This window comes from Glycine soja, chromosome 18 (assembly GCF_004193775.1).
Source record: "Glycine soja cultivar W05 chromosome 18, ASM419377v2, whole genome shotgun sequence".
Classification (NCBI taxonomy): domain Eukaryota; kingdom Viridiplantae; phylum Streptophyta; class Magnoliopsida; order Fabales; family Fabaceae; genus Glycine; species Glycine soja.
Window position 1 is genome coordinate 47,851,858 of NC_041019.1, and position 19,196 is coordinate 47,871,053.

The following is a 19,196-nucleotide window of genomic DNA, read 5'->3' on the forward strand; positions in this document are numbered from 1 at the left end:
GCAAGTATAGAGGCAGAGACCAAATGATCCTCGGAATGCTCTTGCTTAAAAGAGTAAAGTTAATGGCTTAAGTGAGAAAGCTCACTTAACTAAGAAGAATTGTCACAAAAGTGAGTTATGGCCTTGAATGCTTCTTTGGGGGGTTTTCTAAATATGTTCAAAATGTATACATCTATGGTTTATGAAAATTTACAAAGGGATTGAAGGTTATATATAATCATACTATGTAATTCACAATTAAATGAGAATTTTGGTGTGGTGATTATAAGAATTTATGGTGTTGAATGTCTTACTATGCTTATAGAATTGTTAGACAGTATTTAAGTGTGATGAAATTGTGAGTGGTGAATTTATAACATGGTGACTTTATATGGTAGAAAATCTGGTGAATGTTTGTATGACTGTGGTATGTTGGTTTTGTTACCTCAATTTGTACATGATACATGCATGATGCATAATTGTCATTGCATAGGGTAGACACATAAGTTAGAAGTGCCAAATAATGGTGGAAGAATTTGCAGTGCCTAACTTGAATAGGACTATAAAATAGATGGGTGAAGAATTCCTATAGAGGTTAAGGTCCTTGCAAGCCTTATCAGGTAACTCACTACCTAAACTCATCTAATTTTGATATAGCCACACTTTTTTCACATAATCAACTGCGGGACTCTCCCGGTGATCAGAGAGGATGAACTATGTTAAGGGATTTGTCTATGTTGATCACTCAAACAGTGAAAAATTCTTCGAATTAGTGTTTGCAAGGCAAGGCATGATTTATATTTATGATGATTTGTTTGCTATAACTTGGAAGTGGAAATTTGGTGAATGATTGGTGTGAATATTTCAATTGTTGATGTTATACATTAAAATGAATGTCTTGTGTTACTCATGCTACTTGTTAAATATAATACATGTTTCTTTAAAAAAGCTTACTCTTACTCTTTTATTTGATTGAGATGATTGTGTTGCTTGATAAGGAGCAGACATGGATAAGGCTATGGAGGAGCATGCTAGTCATGGTTGATGTGAATCTTGTTGGTGGGCTTAGGGTTAAGACGGACTCTTAGTTCTCCTTTTATTGTCTAAGTGAGGACTTGGTTAGGAAATATATGTGATATTATATACTTATTGCATTTATTTCCTTAAGTAAACCCTTTGAAGACAAAAGAAAATCAATAAATAAGTGAAAAAGAATAGCAAGTTGACAAAATATTCTAAGGATTATAACTTATAAGTGAAAAAAATAATTAATATGATATTAAAAAGTTCATGTGACTGGGATTTTTATTTTCTTCTTGCACCACAATTATTATAAGATGGAAGAAGTATTAATTATTTGAATATTTAATAAAAACTGAATTTTAAATACTTTTATTAATAGGTATTGAGAGAAGAATAATTAATTTTAATAGTATCATTAATGAATATTTGAATTCATGTATTTATTAATCAATCATTATGCATTTATTTATTATATTTATAAACTTTAATTTTAAAACTAGAATTATCATATTTAAATAAAAAAATAACTAAAGTTACTAATAACTATAGTTTACAAGTTTGATAGTGTTTAAAAATGATTAATATGTGTAAAAAAAAATGTTAATATATAATTATCATTAATATCGTATATATTGAAATTCTCCGTGTCCTGCTTATTAGATAGACACTAAACTAAATAAAGGTTTTTTTTAACAATTAATTAGTACATGACTAAAAGTAATTATTAATATGATATATATTTTACTAAATTTATTATCATTATGGTATGAGATATGCATGTTTATTATTATTATTATTATTATTATTATTATTATTATTATTATTATTATTATTATTCAGCAAAAAAAAATTATTATTATTATTATTTTTCCAAGTTTACTAAAATATAAATGACTAAAAATAAATATTTTACTATATAAAGTATTTTATACCTCTAAGTGCCTGTATTAACGAGCATGAGCTCGAATATAATTATCTCTACTAAAAAAAATACTTGTGGACCAAAATATATATATATATATATATATATATATATATATATATATATATATATATATATAAAAGTTTTTTTTAGTATAAATTTAACAAAAAACAATATAATACCTTTTTATGATACATTATTGTTTTATTGTTTTATGAATAATTAATTATTCATTTATTATTTTTATATATCTTTTAAGTATATATATTATATATCACCTTTTTATGAAGGTAAATCAATATAATTTATATTATTAATATATATATATATATATACCATTAATTGTTACTTGACTTGCATAATAATAATAAAAATACTTTTTTAATTAAAGATTATTTTGATATTAAACAAGTTGGTTATTTGCTTAATTATCTTATTATAAAAGTTCTCAAATGAATTAGTTTTATACTTTACTTAATATTTTTTTATTTAATTTTTTTATTGGATAAATAGTTTATTTAGTTTATGAGTTATGCATTTGCTAACAATTTAGACCCTATATTTTTTAAATGATTAATTTAGTTCACAAACGTATAAATATTACCACAAAGTAGTTAAATCGTTTATTATAAGTCAAGTGTGTTGTTAACTAATTTATTGATAACTAATATAGTTTCAGGATCACTCTAATATTATGTGTCATATTTTAAGGACCAAATTTTCATTATGTGTAACAATTGCCCTAACTTGTCACGTAACAAAAAGCGGCATCATCTGCAGTGAGGGACTTGCTTTGTTTTGCCATTTTCCTGGAGGTAAAAAATATAAAATGACATAAAAATGAAATCTCTTGTTACAGGACAAATAAATGATAGAAAATGTTACTTAAAATGATGTATTCTCTATCTATGTGACAAAAAAATCTTGTCATGTAAATTATTTTTATACTAACCCATTTGGGTAAATAGTTTTTTTTAACCTAGTTTGGTCAAAAGGTCTAAAATAGTGTGTTTAATATTTTTCAAAGAAAAGGGAGAAATAAAAAGATAGAGATTTTTTTTTTCTGCAAGAAAGACATAGATAGGTGAATGAAAATAAATAAAAAAAATACAAAGATGATAACTAATTAATTTTTTTTAGCTAAATAGTAATTTTGATTCCCTAATTTTTTAAATCCATGATTTTAGTCCTCTGTAATTTTTAATTGTAACGATTGGTCCCCCTTAATTTTATAAATTAACAATTTTAGTCTCCATGATAGATTATTAACAAATAATTCTTATTAATAGAGTTATTAAGTTAATTATAACTTAATTAAAAACCACTAACTATTAAAAAATTTAATAAAAAATTATTAATCCTAATCGCCCACAACATTGTGTCGTCCACAGCATTGTGTTTCTTAGCATTGTGTTTCTTCCCTTATTCACAAACACCTCTTCCACCCCCAACACGACCCCAACAACACCACATTTGGGTTAATAATTTTTTATTAAAGTTTTTATTTAAATTTTAATTAATTTAATAAATCTATTAATCACAATTATTAGATAATAATCTACCATGGGACCAAAATCGTCAATTCATAAAGTGAAAAAAATGTAATATACTAACAATGTAATTTTTTTTATATAGTCATTCGATTATAATTTATCAAGTTTGTTGTGTTTTAAAATAATTTAAATAATAATTAGTGATTGAATAGTAATACAAAACTATTTTACACTAATATAAAAGCAAATGTTTGCTAAAAAAAAAATAAAAAAATAAAAATCATAAATTTAAAAAACTAGGAAACTAGAATTAGAAGTTAACAATTTCTTCTTTATTTATTCAAAGACTAATTAGTTTCTCATCTTATTATTTCATTCATTTTTTTTATTTATCTTCTACAAAATACACTCATCTTTTTATTTTCCACTTATTTCTTTCCTATCTAGTTAGTATATTTTCCACTTATTAATTGGTCTAGACTTAATTTTTCTTATTAGTGGAAAGCAAACAAGGGTTAGAGGTGGGAAACAGAGGACTAGAGGAAGCAATTTAGCCTCATTGAGTTGAGTGAGTACTACTACTTATACACATTCTATTCTTCAACAAACATTGTAGTTTGATCAAATTCCCATGGTCTCTCTCTCTCCAATTAATTCGATTTAGCTTTTCCCCAAATCCCAAACCCTTTCTTTCGCTTAGATCCCAATCCAATTGGGTTATGGACATGGCTTCCAGTCCCCGCACCGTTGAAGAGATCTTCAAGGATTACGGCGCCAGAAGAACTGCCGTTATTCGCGCTCTCACTCACGGTACTACTCTTCTCTTTCTTTCTTCTTACCCTTTGTTTCTCCATTTTGCTAATTACTTTTTTGCCCTTTTCTTCTCTCAGACGTTGATGAATTTTACGGCCTCTGTGATCCAGGTAAAAGGGTGGTAAATTGGATCTGGTTTTATTTCTCGGCTCAATTTTCTAGTTTCGTTTTGTTTTGCAAATTTGTATTTTTTTTTTCTTTCTCTGGTGTGAGTGTGAATTGTGCATGGTTGTTGGAGTAAACAAGGTAGATTTTTTTTTTTAGCACAAATGGGTGTGTGCGGTAATGAGAAAAAACGTGAGTTTACTACGGTGTGTGTTTGTGTGAGCATTTTCAGAATTTATTTTTAATTAAAATTGATTTTGGAGTGAATAAGTTTATGCTTGAATGTATTTCTTTTAAAAATATAAAAAAAATTTATTCACGCAAAAGGTTGGTTCAATTCAAGATCGATTTTGGACTCAAAATTAATTTCTTAACATGGGACCAAACATGTGAACATTTACCTAAAGTCATGTTGTATTTCAATTTGATTTTGAATTATCCAACATGAATCCAAATATGCACTTTGTTATCGTGGGAATGTCAAATGATATAGCATTGGGTTTGTTCTATGACATTTGAGTCCCCATCGTTGTCGTTAAAGGGTCGCCGGTCGCATCCATGTTCGTTTGCTGGGTTCTGAATTTTGATTTAGTTAAATTGAGGTTTTGTAATTATTGAATAATGTGTTGTGTCTTTCTATTAAATTTGAAGTCTCTTGTATGTTTCTTTAAGATAAGGATAACCTGTGCCTCTATGGACATCCAAATGAGGCCTGGGAAGTAACTCTGCCAGCGGAGGAAGTTCCGCCAGAGCTCCCTGAGCCTGCTCTTGGAATCAATTTTGCTAGGGATGGCATGAACCGCAGGGACTGGCTTTCTCTTGTTGCTGTGCACAGTGATTCGTGGTTGGTTTCTGTGGCCTTTTACCTCGGGGCTCGTCTTAACCGCAATGAAAGGTATGATCTAGTTTGATGGATATATGCATGTATGTTGTGATGATTCAAGTTCATTGTGGTTCTCTATCCATCAAGGACATTCTTGTGCACCTTGTTTAACATTGACATTATCGGTTACAATTTGGAGTTGGTGCTCAACAGTCATCTAAATCATTATGATTGATGAATGTCTCCAGAAATTATGGACTTTTTTTAATAATATGGTGATGGTTCAAATTTCTCTGCCGTCTGTTGAGATCTGATGCTTAATAGGTTTATACATGCATTCCTTATTTTGCAGCAATTTTTATTCAATACAATCTTATGTTACTGGCAAGATCTGTAGTGGTCTCCACCCAGCAATTTTTTTTTTATAAAAGTATAAATTCAAATTTCAAGGTTAGCAATGGGAGTAGCCATGTTGACTAATCTTCCCCATGAAAGTTTGTGCATGTAATCAAGTATACAATGTGATGACATTGGCAGTTTCAATTTACCTTTTGATGCAGCATTCAACATGAAAGTTTTGACTTTGATGGTGGGTTTATGTATATTAATCCATGTTTATTTTCAGCAATACTTCTTGGGGAGAAATTGCCTATTTTTCAAAAGCTCTCCCTGAAAGCTGACAAAAATAAGTGTGATTATTTCTTCAAAATAAGTTGAACCAAACACACTAAAACAAATGTTGTCTAGTATTAACTGATACTGATACACAATTATTTCTTGCTTTATTTTTCGTTTTCTTTCTTAGAATTAGGTATAGTATTGAAGGGATTCTTGGGGAAATATGTGCGATTGAGTTTCATTTGTAATGATTTGTTTGTATTGTTTAATATGTTTTCACTGTTGGTCTGGATTCTTATAGTTTTTCCCAGTGCAGTCAATTTCATGTGATAGCACATTTATCATGCGAAAGCAGCCCCTGGTTTCAGAGGTCTTTCATAATGTCATGTTATTGTGTAGCGCTGCTTATGGCTGTTGTGTCTGCTATTGTAACAGGAAAAAATCTAATTCTTCCCTCGGACCCTCTACTTTCTCTTCCATAACTGATTTTAGGGTTAGAAACCTTACTTTTGACAAAAATCCCATGCAATCTTCAGCCCTTTTTCCATCACCATCCTGGCCAGCCAAAGATTTTCTGTCCAAGGTCAGGTTGCCCAGGCCTGTTCTGGTAGGCCAGTACTACTTCCATCTTCTTCCCTGTATACTATACAACACCATCATCCTATGCTCTGTTCAGAGCTTTCTCAATGCCCAATCAACTGCACCTGTGAAGCTCCAATCATATATATATATATATATATATATATTATCTATTATTTTGATAGTATGTTAAGCTGTTTGATTTCAATTCCATCTGTTTCTGACCTCAGATATTGTTTCCAGCCTTAGATTAATGATGTTTGTGTCTTAAGCTGACTTTTGGTTATTAATGATGAATGGATGTCTTAAATTTTGAATGCTTTTTGATTTTTGAGCATTTATTGGTGTGTCGTATTGATGGAACATCAATTGATATTACACCTATTTTAGTATGTAACTGCCCCTACTTTCTACCAATAACTATCATAACTTCCCCTAACACTAAGTTCACATCACATATAAATTACTTACATAATTTCTGCTATCTTTGGTATAGCGGGTGGTTGGCAATATGCTATTTTGAAAATAGTAGCTGCTCTGCAAACTACTATACTGTTGTAGCACTTTTGGGGTTGGTTGCTTTGCTATGCCATCAAGGATTGATTAATATGGTTTTCCCCCTGTGGCTTTCTCTTCAACTTGAAATTTCTGCAATGGCTGATTGGAAGAGATGTCTATATAAAACTTCTATTGAATTTCTTTACTGTGGTAATTTTGCTCAGCATCTGCTGGCATATGATTCCTTCTATTGATGGTTACCTCAATTCTTGTTGCAGGAAACGTTTATTTAGCTTGATCAATGATCTTCCATCTGTTTTTGAAGTTGTGACTGACAGGAAACCAGTTAAGGACAAGCCAACTGCAGATAGTGGAAGCAAGTCTAGGGGAAGTGCCAAGGTTAGTGTATTTCTTTTCTAGTGATAATTGTTTCTTTGTTTCTTGAGTAGCAACACTCTTTTAAATATACTCTTTATTATTAGCTGAAATTGTTTTGAAATCACAAAATTTTGTAGCTCACATTTCTTATTTAATGATTCCTCTTTGTAATTTCCAATAAATTTTAACCTATAGTAAAGAGTGTGTTAGAAGGAGTGTATTGCTAGCACTCTTGTTTCTGGGCTGGTGCAGTATTGATTAGTTTGAAGGTTTGGTTTGGTAATGCTTGTGCATACTGATAGTTTCATAAAAATAATGGAAGTCTGCATATCAATGTTATATGCAGCTTTTTTTTGTTTAACAAACAAAAGCACAGACAGCTTCTAGAAGTATGTCCTAACTAGCTTATTGTGTGAGGTGAGAACTGTGAATCCTGACCACTGACCAGAATACAAAAAAGTTACCGGAAAAAACCTCATACATACACTAGGACTGAACATATTGATATCTTTGTTTTATTTCTTTTTTTAAGCATAAATAACACTAAGCTAAGCCTTAATATTTCTAGCTCATTTCTTAAAAAAAAAGTTTCTAGCTCCTAAATTTGATGTCATTGTTGAAATAAGTTCACTTACTTCGGACACTTCCACTGTCACATTAACTTTTTCTAAGATAAAGAAAATTAAAAGCAAAGTAATATTATAAGTTGTTTGTACCATGATGTCTGTTTTTGTATGTTATTGGGAGCACAACTATTGGGGCTTCCACCTTCCGGTATGAAGCATTCCTGTAAATTTATTTGCAGAGATCTAGTGATGAGCAAGTTAAAAGCAACCCAAAGTTTGTAGATGAGGGTTATGAGGAGGATGAAGATGAGCATAATGAAACACTTTGTGGAAGCTGTGGCGGAAATTACAATGCTGATGAGTTTTGGATTTGCTGTGACATATGTGAGAGGTGGTTCCATGGGAAGTGTGTTAAGATTACCCCTGCAAAGGCTGAGAGCATAAAGCAATATAAATGTCCATCATGCAGCCTGAGGCGGGGCAGGCCATAGACTGAAGGTGATGGAATGGGTACATGTGAGGTGAGTGTTGTTTCGTGGTTGACAAGATACTGTAACTTTGTTACATCACTTAAAGAAGTTCATGTAATGGGCATAGTATTGATGCTTAAGGGCAAATTTATCAGGGATTAAGTTTGTTTTTACCAGATGAACGTTGATGGATGTTACAGAGTATAGAATAGAGCATGGCAAATTTTAATTTGATGATTAGTTTATATTTAGTTGAATATTTGCTTGAACTTACATATTGTAATTTATTTATTTATTTTTAACATTGTTTAAGAAGACAAAACCTTTTCCCCTCCACAGATTCTTCTAATCAAACTTTCATTATGCTGCTTGATGGGTTAATGAAAAGATTATGTGAGTGGATTCTTGAAGCACAGGACTTTGACGAAAAAGAAACTGAATTATGTGTCATGTAAGACGTGAAATTTTGATTTTTATTGTGCATTCGCTGTGTCAATGTTTCTTTGGAGCACAGGACTTCTAATCAATTTCTTTGGAACTTCGTTGCTGTTTTTGAAATAAGCTTATTTTTAACACCCTGAAAAGCTATCGTTACATTTAACGTCTTAGGACCTAGGTAATATTGTATGATTTCTTAGGCATGTGATTTGATTTTGAGATTTGAGTACAGAAATATTGTTAGGGAAGTTTCTTGTTCCAACACTTAGAGGTTAAGAGTACGTTTCGAAATAATAAAAAAAGAAGAAGCTAGTATTGCTTCTTTAATCCTTAAAGTGCTTCTGCATTTTTTTTTATAGCAAATATTTACTTTAACCTTTAACTTTATCACCGACTTTAGATTAGCTCCTGCATTTGTAAAACTTGCTCTGGTCCTTGAGCTATTAAATGGTTGGTTATGTTAGTTCCTTCCTTGGAGACTAATGTGACCCACTTTTATAGTTTTTACGACGATTTTAAGTATTAAGAACTAATTTGAAGAAGTTTTGTTAGAGAACTACTAACATGTTGTAGAATGATTGATATGTATGTCTTGCAAGTTTCATATTCGCGTATAGAAAATTTATTTGTTAGAAAATGTTAGGTCTTTAAATGGATCATAATCTTTTAAAGATTAGTTTCTAGATCTCAGTTAGGGAATACTAAAAAAATTTTTTGGAGAACTAAAATAATTAATTAACACTTTTACAAATTATTCAAGAACTTATTTGAACTTAGAGAATGATTTATGTCACTTTTGTGACTTTTTTTTCTTAACATATATTTAATTAAAATATCTACCCAAATGTATTAATTTTTTATTTCACTCGTATGCATCCATTTCTCTAAGCAACGTAGAAAGACTAATGCCAAATCCGGAGTGCATTTGGAATTTTGGATGGAGTAATTTAAGGGGTAATGTATTTTAATGAGGTAATTAAAATACATCAGCATTGTTTTGTTTGGATATCAAATATTTGAAGTTTTAAAAATGCGGGAATTTTATTGAGTATTTCTTTTAAAACTAAGTATAAGAAATTTAAAATAACACCTCAAAATTAAGAAATCTAAACTCCTCGAACAAGCGATCTATCACACTCTTTTGCTCGTTTTTGGTCTCTCGATTCTAGCTCAAAATCTGTAGTTTGAACTCCCATCTGTAGAAGGCTTAATCAGAGCGAAGGTGAAGGTAAATAAACACGTCATGATAGTTTAATTTGTGTTTTGTGAATTTTCTTTTATTAATTATTTCTTTGAGTAGTTTATTGTTCCTGTGAATATATATGTCTATAGATATCTATCCAAACAAAGATTTAAAGAATGAATAAATTTAATTACTCTGTCCGAACAAAAACATTTAGAAATGATGGGGATTCAATTGAAGCAAATTGAATTCCCTAGAATTTTAAATTTACTCAGCGTAATGAATTTGAATTGACTAGGAAATTACGTGTGCTATTTGTAAATTAGGAAATTGACTGAATCATAGGCATTCTCGCCACCAAATGAATCTTCCCCTTAGGGACAAAGAACAAACCACAAGACATGGACAACAAAAGTTAATTTTGAGACATGGATATTTTCGACAATTAGAGACAGTTAGCAGAATCTAAGGAAAGCCAATGTAACTTAGTGAACATCGCAACCTAGGTTAATTCTCTGTTTTTTTTTTGTCCTTGTTAGACACGCTTTATGCTATAATCCTCTTCTTTACAACCCCATATGATTTGGGCTCTCAGACCCCAAAAGTTCAGTTATGGGTTCCAAACAACGCCTACGTGGCTCTGCCACTGCCAAAGAACGCCTACGCTGGACACAAGAACTCCATGATCGTTTTGTGGAGGCTGTAAATAGACTTGGGGGCCCTGAGAGTAAGTGCATGTTTGGATAGTAGTTTTTAAACTTAAGTTTATAAGTTGAGTTTGGAAAAGTATCATAATTGTTGTTTCTATGAAACTGAGATTTTAGGTTAAATGTTAGTCTCAAACATACTTTTGGGGAGTAGGCAAACATAATTTCAAATTTATTTTCCTTTCAAACATACTCTTCTTGTGTCTTCCACCGGAAATTCAAACACATCTTAAGTCTTTGCATGCAATTGCTTCTTGCACCTTTTTAACCTTCTAGAAAGACCAATTCAAAATTTAAAATTACATTCATTGGTTATTCTTTTCCGAAATGCAAAAAGGTGGTAACGAGAAATAGGTTTTACATTCCCCAAAGGCCAATCGAAAATGTAATTTTATATTTCGAATTTGGTGTGAGAAGCAATTGGTGGGTGCAGGAAGCAACTGATATAATTGTGCACAAATATGAAACTTGTTTTATGAAATGAAAATTAGGACAAAGGGTGGTGTGCCAAGTCAAGCAGAAAAAGGCTTCTAGATAAAGTGAAAATTTTACTTTTCATGGTATTGTTGGATTTCTTTGTTCTTAGGAAATATGTCAAATGATTAATCATTGTTGAGAGCCATTAAAATTGGGATAGCTATGGGTAACTTTTATTAGTCTTTAAAAAATTATGATGCTTTTAGAAAAAGATGATGGAGAATTGGTTAATGTAGTTTAGACATGTACAATGAATGTTACTAGAAACACTAATGGGAAGAATATTTTAAAATCTTTGGTTGTTTTCCTTGTGTTTGAAATATTTATAGAAAGGAACTGATTAATGTTGTTTGAAATTACATTTTTTTTTCAACTTCTTTATTTATTTACAAGTGATTTTGTGTGGTATTAATATATCATGATTCTTTCCTTTTGGCAGTGTGTCTTAAACATAGGGAAAATGTAAGATAAGAAGATATATCATTTAGTTGGAGTTTATAAAAAGTGGCATTAGTGAAGGTTTATTTAATTTTTTCTTTTACGGAATTAGTGAGGTTGATGATTATATGTGTATTATTTGAATTATTGGTCAAGTTAATTTTTAAGAATTATTGGCACACTTGCTTTGGTTTGTTTGTCTAGGGGCAACACCAAAAGGTATATTGAAAGAAATGAAGGCTATGGGTGTTTCAGAATTAAACATATATCACGTCAAAAGCCATTTGCAGGTTCCTATAGCTTTCTCTTACTTTCAATTTTGTGGTGGAGATTTTTCCCCTTTGAAAAATGTGAGAAATGTGAAAGGAATAGTGTGTGCTTGATCTTTTTAAACTCAATTTTGCATTGTAGTTTTATAAATTTCACTAAAAGAAAATGTGTTACTACACACATGTACATCTCATAATAATTGTTATATAATAAAAAATAATAAGTCTCTAAATAATTTTTATTTCATTTTTTGAATGTAATATTAATTACTATTTTATTTATTTCTTATATAATATTAATGATGAACAATAAAATTATATAAATAAATTAATAATAATAAATTAATTTTATAAAATTAGCACTTTCTATTAGGATATAGAGAAGTATAATCCAGCAATTTTACTTTGTGCAAATAATCCAGCACTTGACTCCTACATCAATTCAATGGGCATTAAAAATGTAATTATTCAAAAAAAAAAATACAAAATAGTGCAAAACTTAACAGGCAAGGACTACATCATTCACAAGTGTGAACCTATAAATTCCTTTAGTCAATCGTGGGCTTAATGGTTAAAATCTCATTGAAGTAGGGGTCCATCATCAACTTACTCACAAAATTCATAAAGTAAAAAAGTAGTAGTAATTAAAACGTTTACAGCCTAATAATAATAATAATAATAATAATAATAATAATAATAATGTTATATTCAACAGAAAACCTTTATTCATACGCTACTGTATTGACAACTACTGTGGACATTTTGTTTTAGTTTTTTTTTTTTAAGAGAAAACAGAAATATAAAGTGTCTGAAGTAAATTATGAATAACGATAACCTATTTTTCATACGGTGTTTTGCCTATTTTATATATTAATTTATTAATTAAAGAAACATTCAATATGTGTAATTGTGAATTAGTATTCTTTATATATATATATATATATATATATATATATATATATATATATATATAATAATTATTCTAAAAATACTTAACCATAAATGATTTTCACCATTTACTATTTTTCTGGCTAAAAAATTTGTTAATTAATCTAGGGTACTTTAAGAAATAATAATTAATACAACACAGTTAAAAAAAATCTTATAAAAGGGATAAACAATTTTTTAAAATTGTCTTATAAAAAGAGACAAAGAGAGTAGAAATTTTGAAATTCTTCAACTTTAAATGCCATTATTCAGATCTAAAATGTGAAATCAAATAATTTACTTGGAAATCAAAATAAAGTTAGGTTCAGAAATCTAATAAGTTCTGCACGGGTGTTTTCAGAAATACAGGATCTCCAAATTGATTCCAGAGTCCCCCACAAGTAAGTTTTTTACTTAAGCAAGTCTTGATGCTAATTTAACACAGATAACACTAAATTCATGCTAATTCATAACTATTTCCTTAATCATTTATGAAGGAGGAAAGCTTGAGAAGAGAAGCATGTCAGATATACTGCCAAATTTTAGTTCTATAACGTGAGTAAACAACTCATTAAACAACAATATCCTTTTTTTTCTCCATAATTTCAACTTTCGTTTTTGCATCCATTAAACTATTTATTTATTTTTTTTCTATTGATGTTTGTAAATGAGCAGTGCTCTTCAGCTAAAGGAAGTCCTTCAAATGCAGACAGGGATGCAAAATCGCCTGCGTGATAAAACAGAGGTACTTTTTTTTTTTGTCGTTGCTTTTTTTGTCTTTCACCAAAATATTCCTACTAGCATCGAATTGGGGTTAACCCAAATTTTTAAGAAAACACTTTCTGTTTTACATAACAATTTAACAATATTTTTTATAAAAGTTTCCAGCTTGAATTTTAATCTCATTTATATATTAAGTATAAGTATTTGATGAATATATATTAACTATAAATATGATATTTCGAATAGTGAAGTGAATATAATATATATATATATATATATATATATATATATATATATATATAAATATAAATTTTAGGGTTTTTTTCTTTTCTTTTAACCATGATAAATAGAATATTTAACTCTATGGTGAGATAAAAAAGATATACTCATAAACTTTGTTTCTTTGACTATCCCATTAAAACATTATGTGATAATCGAATCCATAATCTCTCATTGTAACCTTTTTTTTGGTATGAAATTTCCCATAATCAGGATCCAAGACCCGTCAAAAGATTACTAAAATGTAGTCCATATAATTTTTTTTTGATTAAGAATTGTACAGAAGTTTGAAGGGAATAAAAAAGTCAATTATGCATTTTTCTTCTGTAGTGGAATCAAAACAATGATACGTGTAAAATATCCATTTTCTTTTGAGAAAAACCAAAGATGGAGAGAATTTCTTCAGTGATTTTCTTTTTGTTTTAATTGGTTGGAAGGTTCAGAGAAGTTTGAAGCTAAAAATTGAAGCACAGGGAAAGTACTTCGAGAGAATTGGACAAAGTAATCATAGCAAAACAATCATTGGAAAGGCATGCAAGCCTTTTGCAACGACAATTGCATCTCTGCCTTCACTTTTTGAGGAATCTGAATCCTTGAAAACTCAACCTGAGGAAGAGCATCAATCAGCCAAAAAGCAAAAGATTTCAGGAGAGGGTGTTTTTCCAACAAGTTTTGATCATGAATCATCCACCCCACCTGAATGCTACAACGAAACCTGGGATTTTTCTTGGAGTCAACTTGCAGCAGCATGCCAATCACCTTTGGTGCCCAGTTTCTTATGAGTTTTGTTTAATTAGAATATATGTTTGCCTAATAAAAGAATGATGATGATGTCGATCTTATTGTAATGTTTGGTTGATGTTTTGGGCCTTCAAAGCATTTAAGTGGGGACATTCATTCATATCTCGGAGGACCTAGAAAGGAAATAATATCTGTACTTTGTAATATACTGTTGGACAAAATAAAAGTTTGAGCTTGGTTAGAATTGTCATATTATTCATATATACATTTTGAGAATGGTTGATAGCATGAAAGAAATTGATAATCTGTTCATAAAATGAAATTGGTGCCCATAGAAATTTGAAAAAATGTCACTACTTTATCTCCACACTAGTCCGAATTAGATTAGGCTTCAATTTATGCTGCATACTCAACAAACCATTATTATGTGTTCCTTTCAAGTACCTTAGAATCCTTTTAGAAGCAACTTTGTATGATGTCTCGTAAATCAACTTATGAGTCCTACTCCATAATTGATGAGACTTGTTGCACATAAACCTTGATCCCCTTGTAAAGAGTACCATCAACAAAAATATCATATTATTACTTTTGTAACTTCATTAATCTCAATTGGTGCAGGTGCTTCATTGCAATTCTCCATATGAAATCTCTTTAGCGTTTATTGTGTATATTCTCTCTAATGCAAAACCATTCCCCCACTAGTGTAAACAACTTCCATACGTAGAAAATATGTGAGAAATCCCCTTGTGTAAACAACTTCCTTTTCTAGTGGATTATTGAGGAATGCTGATTTCACTCCATTTTAAACAATGATCATTCTTTTAGACTTGGCAATGACAATAACCAGTTTGATGATGTCTATTGTTGTAACAAGTGCTTACATCTTAATATAATCCACCCCAACATTTTGAAGGAACATATTTACTACTAATCTTGTCTTGTGTTTGGCAACTAAATCATACAGTTTCATATTCACTTTAAAAGCTCATTTCACATCAATTGATTTCTTTTTAGATGGTAAGTCTACAAGTTCCCAAGTAAACTCTGCCCTGCAGTCTTCTTTCACGATGCTGCATAGAATCAACTACTGCATCACATCACTTGACTCAGTTTGTTATCTTCATCAAGTGAATTTAAGACACATTTTGTCTTATTACAGCTTTTTTTATTTGTTAATTGTGAAAGTTGTACTTATTCTTCAAAAGGAATATATTTTCAAATTAGTAGTAATTTTTACTAAATAATTCTATTAACAAATAAATATTTAAAGATGAAACATAAAATTCATTCTTGATTATGAGTTTTTTTAATCAAACAAGCAAGTTCATAGTTTTCAACTTATCAGAGAATTATCTAATACTTAATTCATATAACAATAATAATTTCAATAATGACATCCATTTTTATTCTAGTAATATAATAATTTATAAGGAAACTTGATAATAGTGTTTTCGATTTAAAGTTTACTTTTATAATAATTTCGATATCTATAATGATTTTAGAAGTAATAAGAAGTCGAGATTGGAAAGTAAAGATTTTGGAAAGAAATGGAGATTGAAAAGAATAAAGGGTTTAGAAAGATGCAGTAAGGTAAAAAAAACATGAATTCATAAAAGATAAGAATTGAATACACTATGACCTTTTGAACCTGTATTTTCGATGGTAGGCATTATCGATATTTGAGGAATTAAGTAACAGTGTTTCAACCCTCAAAAAATTGGTTATGAGTAGTTTTAATTATAGACTTGTAATCCTAATAGTTGAATTATATGATTTCAACACGTGTAGAATAAGATTCTTAAATACATTGATTTAATGCTATTAAACATCTTCATATAACTTCGTAACCACATCAATTGACATTTCGATTGTTGAAAAAACTCCTATTGCTGAATGTTTTCTAATCCCACATGTTTTAAAGAAGTTATCAGAAGCATCACTTACAATCGAAATAATTCTCTTTGATGGCCTACTTATCTCAAATTATTAGATCATATTTCGATCACTTTAAATGGATTCTTCAACTCCCCTCGAGACAAGTTGATCTAAACATAAGTTCCATAAATTATCATATTTTACATAATAGTAGTGGTAACACTTATCCAATTCCATGATGCTGACTCATCAACCACCACATGTATGTTAATAACTACTTTCTTCAAGGTTGGACATTCGTAAGCTCCTGTTTGGTAGGTATCCCACTAACACCATGGCATCTATTTAACACAAAAGCAGTAGTGGACACTACTTCTCTCCATTAGAAATAAGGCATTTCTTTTTCCTTTAACATACATTTGTCATCTTAAGCAGGGTTTCATTTCTTCTCACAGCCAAGCCATTGTGTTAGGATGTATAAGAGGCAACCATTTCATATATGATGCATTTCGTCTCTTAAAACGACTCTTTAAACTCCCTAGAGGTATACTCTCCCGTATCATTAGTTCTCAAAATTTTGATTTTTTTTTCTCACTTTCTCTATCAATTATTGCTCAAATATTTGAAACGCATAAAATAATCAACCTTTCACTTTAATAAGATACAACTACACACTGTTAAGTCTAAGATGATCCAACTCTTTATTTTAATGATAACAAATAAAGTAATATAGACTAACATTACTTAATTACTACAAATCGCCCTAATAATTTCTTCGTGGAAAGACAACTATTCTTTGCAAAACATCTACAATTATCATCTATCACTCCCTGTTTGGATTAAAATTTACAAACTTAAGTTTGGATTAAACTTACATTTGTAAAAAAATTCCAAGTCTTGTTTCTTCAAAACTAAGTTTTTAGTAAAAATTTCATTCTCAAACATATCTTCAGGGTAACTAAACATAATCATAAACTAATTTTACTCTCAAATATAATCCTGGAACACTTCCACGGGAAATCCAAATAAGCTTTAATAATTTCATCCTAAGAGATCTTATTTAAAGAATATAGTACACCCAAAGCGTATAAGAGAAGCCATCTACTTTTGTCCTTATCATGAGTGACAAAAGGTAGTCTACCAATGATCTTATATCTCAAAAGACATGTAAAACATAAACACAAATTAAATTCGCATGACAAAATTTCCAATAAAGACAACATACTTAAAACATATAGATAAAAAAATTCAACATGCTTCAATGAAAATTTAGAAAGAGAAGATAAATATAATAATTTTTATTTTATATGTTTCTTTTTATCTGTCTTTTAACGTTATTTTTATATAAAAAGTAGAAACTAAGAAATACAATAACTTTTTTATTTTAATAAAATAGTTATAGGGTTTCTTATTTTATCTTTTTTTTTTTTATTTTCATTTCACAAAAATGCATCTGTAGATTAATTAAAGATTAAGTGAAAAGAAAAGGTATAATTAATAAAAAGAGTAATTAATGTGATCTTAAACTTTATAAATGACCTATGAATAGAATTAATTTTATTTTAAAAAATAAATAATTAAAAAGGAATAGACAGAGTATTTTATACGTGTGAAAATGGGAAAAGCATTAATTTTATAAAATAAATTTTGGTTTAGAGTAAATTAAAATTATTTATGTTATTTGTAAAAATTTGTTTTTAACATAATATGAAAATATAAATTTAAATAAAGTTTATAGTTTTAGTTTTAATGAAACATATTTAAAATAATTGATATTTTACAAAATTGCATTTTCTTATCGCAAACATTGTTTAAGGTGTTTGATCACTGATTCAACTATAAGTCCAATCTGAAATATAAAAGCTACTGCACTTTTTCACGCGTTTGCGACATTGGCAATCAGGACAATGAGTTCCGACTTACTAAAATTTAAATTAATTTTTTACAGTTTACTTAAATTAATTTGTTAGTTCTAGTTTAACTTGTCTTCAAATTTATTGTTTGAATAAATAAATCAATATTGAATTTTATATTTTTTAATTGAAGTTTATAAATTCAATGACTTAGATTCAAATATATAATTGTGTAGTTAGTCAACCAAAAAAAAAAATTGTCGACCTATATTAAAATTAAACATTACATGTTTTTTTAATGCAATTAAAGATTATATTTATTTCTACCAATTCATATATAACAAACTTGACTTTTTAAAAAAAATGAAAATAGTTATAAATTATTATTAAAGAAAAAAATGATTTGTAACTATAATGAAATTTATAAATTATTATTAAAATAATTATTTTTATTATCAGTGAAATAATCATATTAATTAAATTAATCTTATATTCAACAGCATTTATTTGTATTTTTATATTTCACTCATATTTATTAATACCTCTATTTGCTAATTATTCTTTAAAAAATTGCTACCGATAAAAAGTTTGGCTTATTTAATAAATAAATCAAAACTTTCAAACCCCCTCCCTTTAAATTGTTAATGAATCGAGATCCCGGTAGATCTTAGAAACTAGTTTATATTAAGATTTATTAACATGTTTATAAAAAAATAGTAAAATGTTTAATTACAAGTTTTAACACTTTAAAATTAATGAAATTAAAAGGTATATTTAAATTAATTTTAGCTACATATTTTATATTAAATGTATATTAAAACATAATTAAAAAGAGAAAATTTATTAAAAATATCAATCAAGTTTTCAGACAAATATTAACCACCAACAAATTTTATAAATATTTCGTACCTATAAATAATAAATTGTGGGAAAAGCTGATTGTTAATGCTAACCAAACCACCATGCACTTATTCTTATTTGGAAGCCTATTTACAACGTGATTGAATCAGTTAATGATT

The 19,196-nt window shown here is 28.9% G+C and overlaps 2 protein-coding genes across 3 annotated transcripts; both read left to right on the forward strand.

Annotated features, from left to right (window-relative positions):
• The first annotated feature begins 3,894 nt into the window (after positions 1-3,894).
• On the forward strand, positions 3,895-8,605 carry LOC114396637 (PHD finger protein ALFIN-LIKE 2-like). 2 transcript variants are annotated; one of them, XM_028358726.1, is made up of 6 exons: positions 3,895-3,985; positions 4,118-4,227; positions 4,308-4,340; positions 5,008-5,230; positions 7,132-7,252; positions 8,037-8,605. In XM_028358726.1, the coding sequence occupies exons 2-6, from the start codon at positions 4,137-4,139 to the stop codon at positions 8,286-8,288; spliced, it is 720 nt and encodes a 239-aa protein (XP_028214527.1). In that variant the 5' UTR covers positions 3,895-3,985; positions 4,118-4,136; the 3' UTR covers positions 8,289-8,605. The 2 variants fall into 2 exon arrangements, with proteins under 2 accessions (XP_028214527.1, XP_028214526.1); XM_028358725.1 differs by having other exon boundaries at positions 3,914-4,227.
• A 1,857-nt stretch (positions 8,606-10,462) lies between these two features.
• Positions 10,463-14,699, forward strand: LOC114395887 (myb family transcription factor PHL7-like). The gene is made up of 6 exons (XM_028357756.1): positions 10,463-10,615; positions 11,715-11,800; positions 13,068-13,107; positions 13,204-13,261; positions 13,382-13,451; positions 14,146-14,699. The coding sequence occupies exons 1-6, from the start codon at positions 10,501-10,503 to the stop codon at positions 14,488-14,490; spliced, it is 714 nt and encodes a 237-aa protein (XP_028213557.1). The 5' UTR covers positions 10,463-10,500; the 3' UTR covers positions 14,491-14,699.
• The last annotated feature ends 4,497 nt before the right edge of the window (positions 14,700-19,196 follow it).

Excerpts from the sequence above, each read along its gene's own strand:
- LOC114396637 (XM_028358726.1), top strand. The coding sequence starts at position 4,137 with ATGGACATGGCTTCCAGTCCCCGCACCGTTGAAGAGATCTTCAAGGAT. Across the intron at positions 4,341-5,007 it reads TTACGGCCTCTGTGATCCAG|ATAAGGATAACCTGTGCCTC; the intron begins GTAAAAGGGTGG and ends TGTTTCTTTAAG. Across the intron at positions 5,231-7,131 it reads CGTCTTAACCGCAATGAAAG|GAAACGTTTATTTAGCTTGA; the intron begins GTATGATCTAGT and ends TTCTTGTTGCAG.
- LOC114395887 (XM_028357756.1), top strand. The coding sequence starts at position 10,501 with ATGGGTTCCAAACAACGCCTACGTGGCTCTGCCACTGCCAAAGAACGC. Across the intron at positions 13,108-13,203 it reads GATTCCAGAGTCCCCCACAA|GAGGAAAGCTTGAGAAGAGA; the intron begins GTAAGTTTTTTA and ends TCATTTATGAAG. Across the intron at positions 13,262-13,381 it reads CCAAATTTTAGTTCTATAAC|TGCTCTTCAGCTAAAGGAAG; the intron begins GTGAGTAAACAA and ends GTAAATGAGCAG.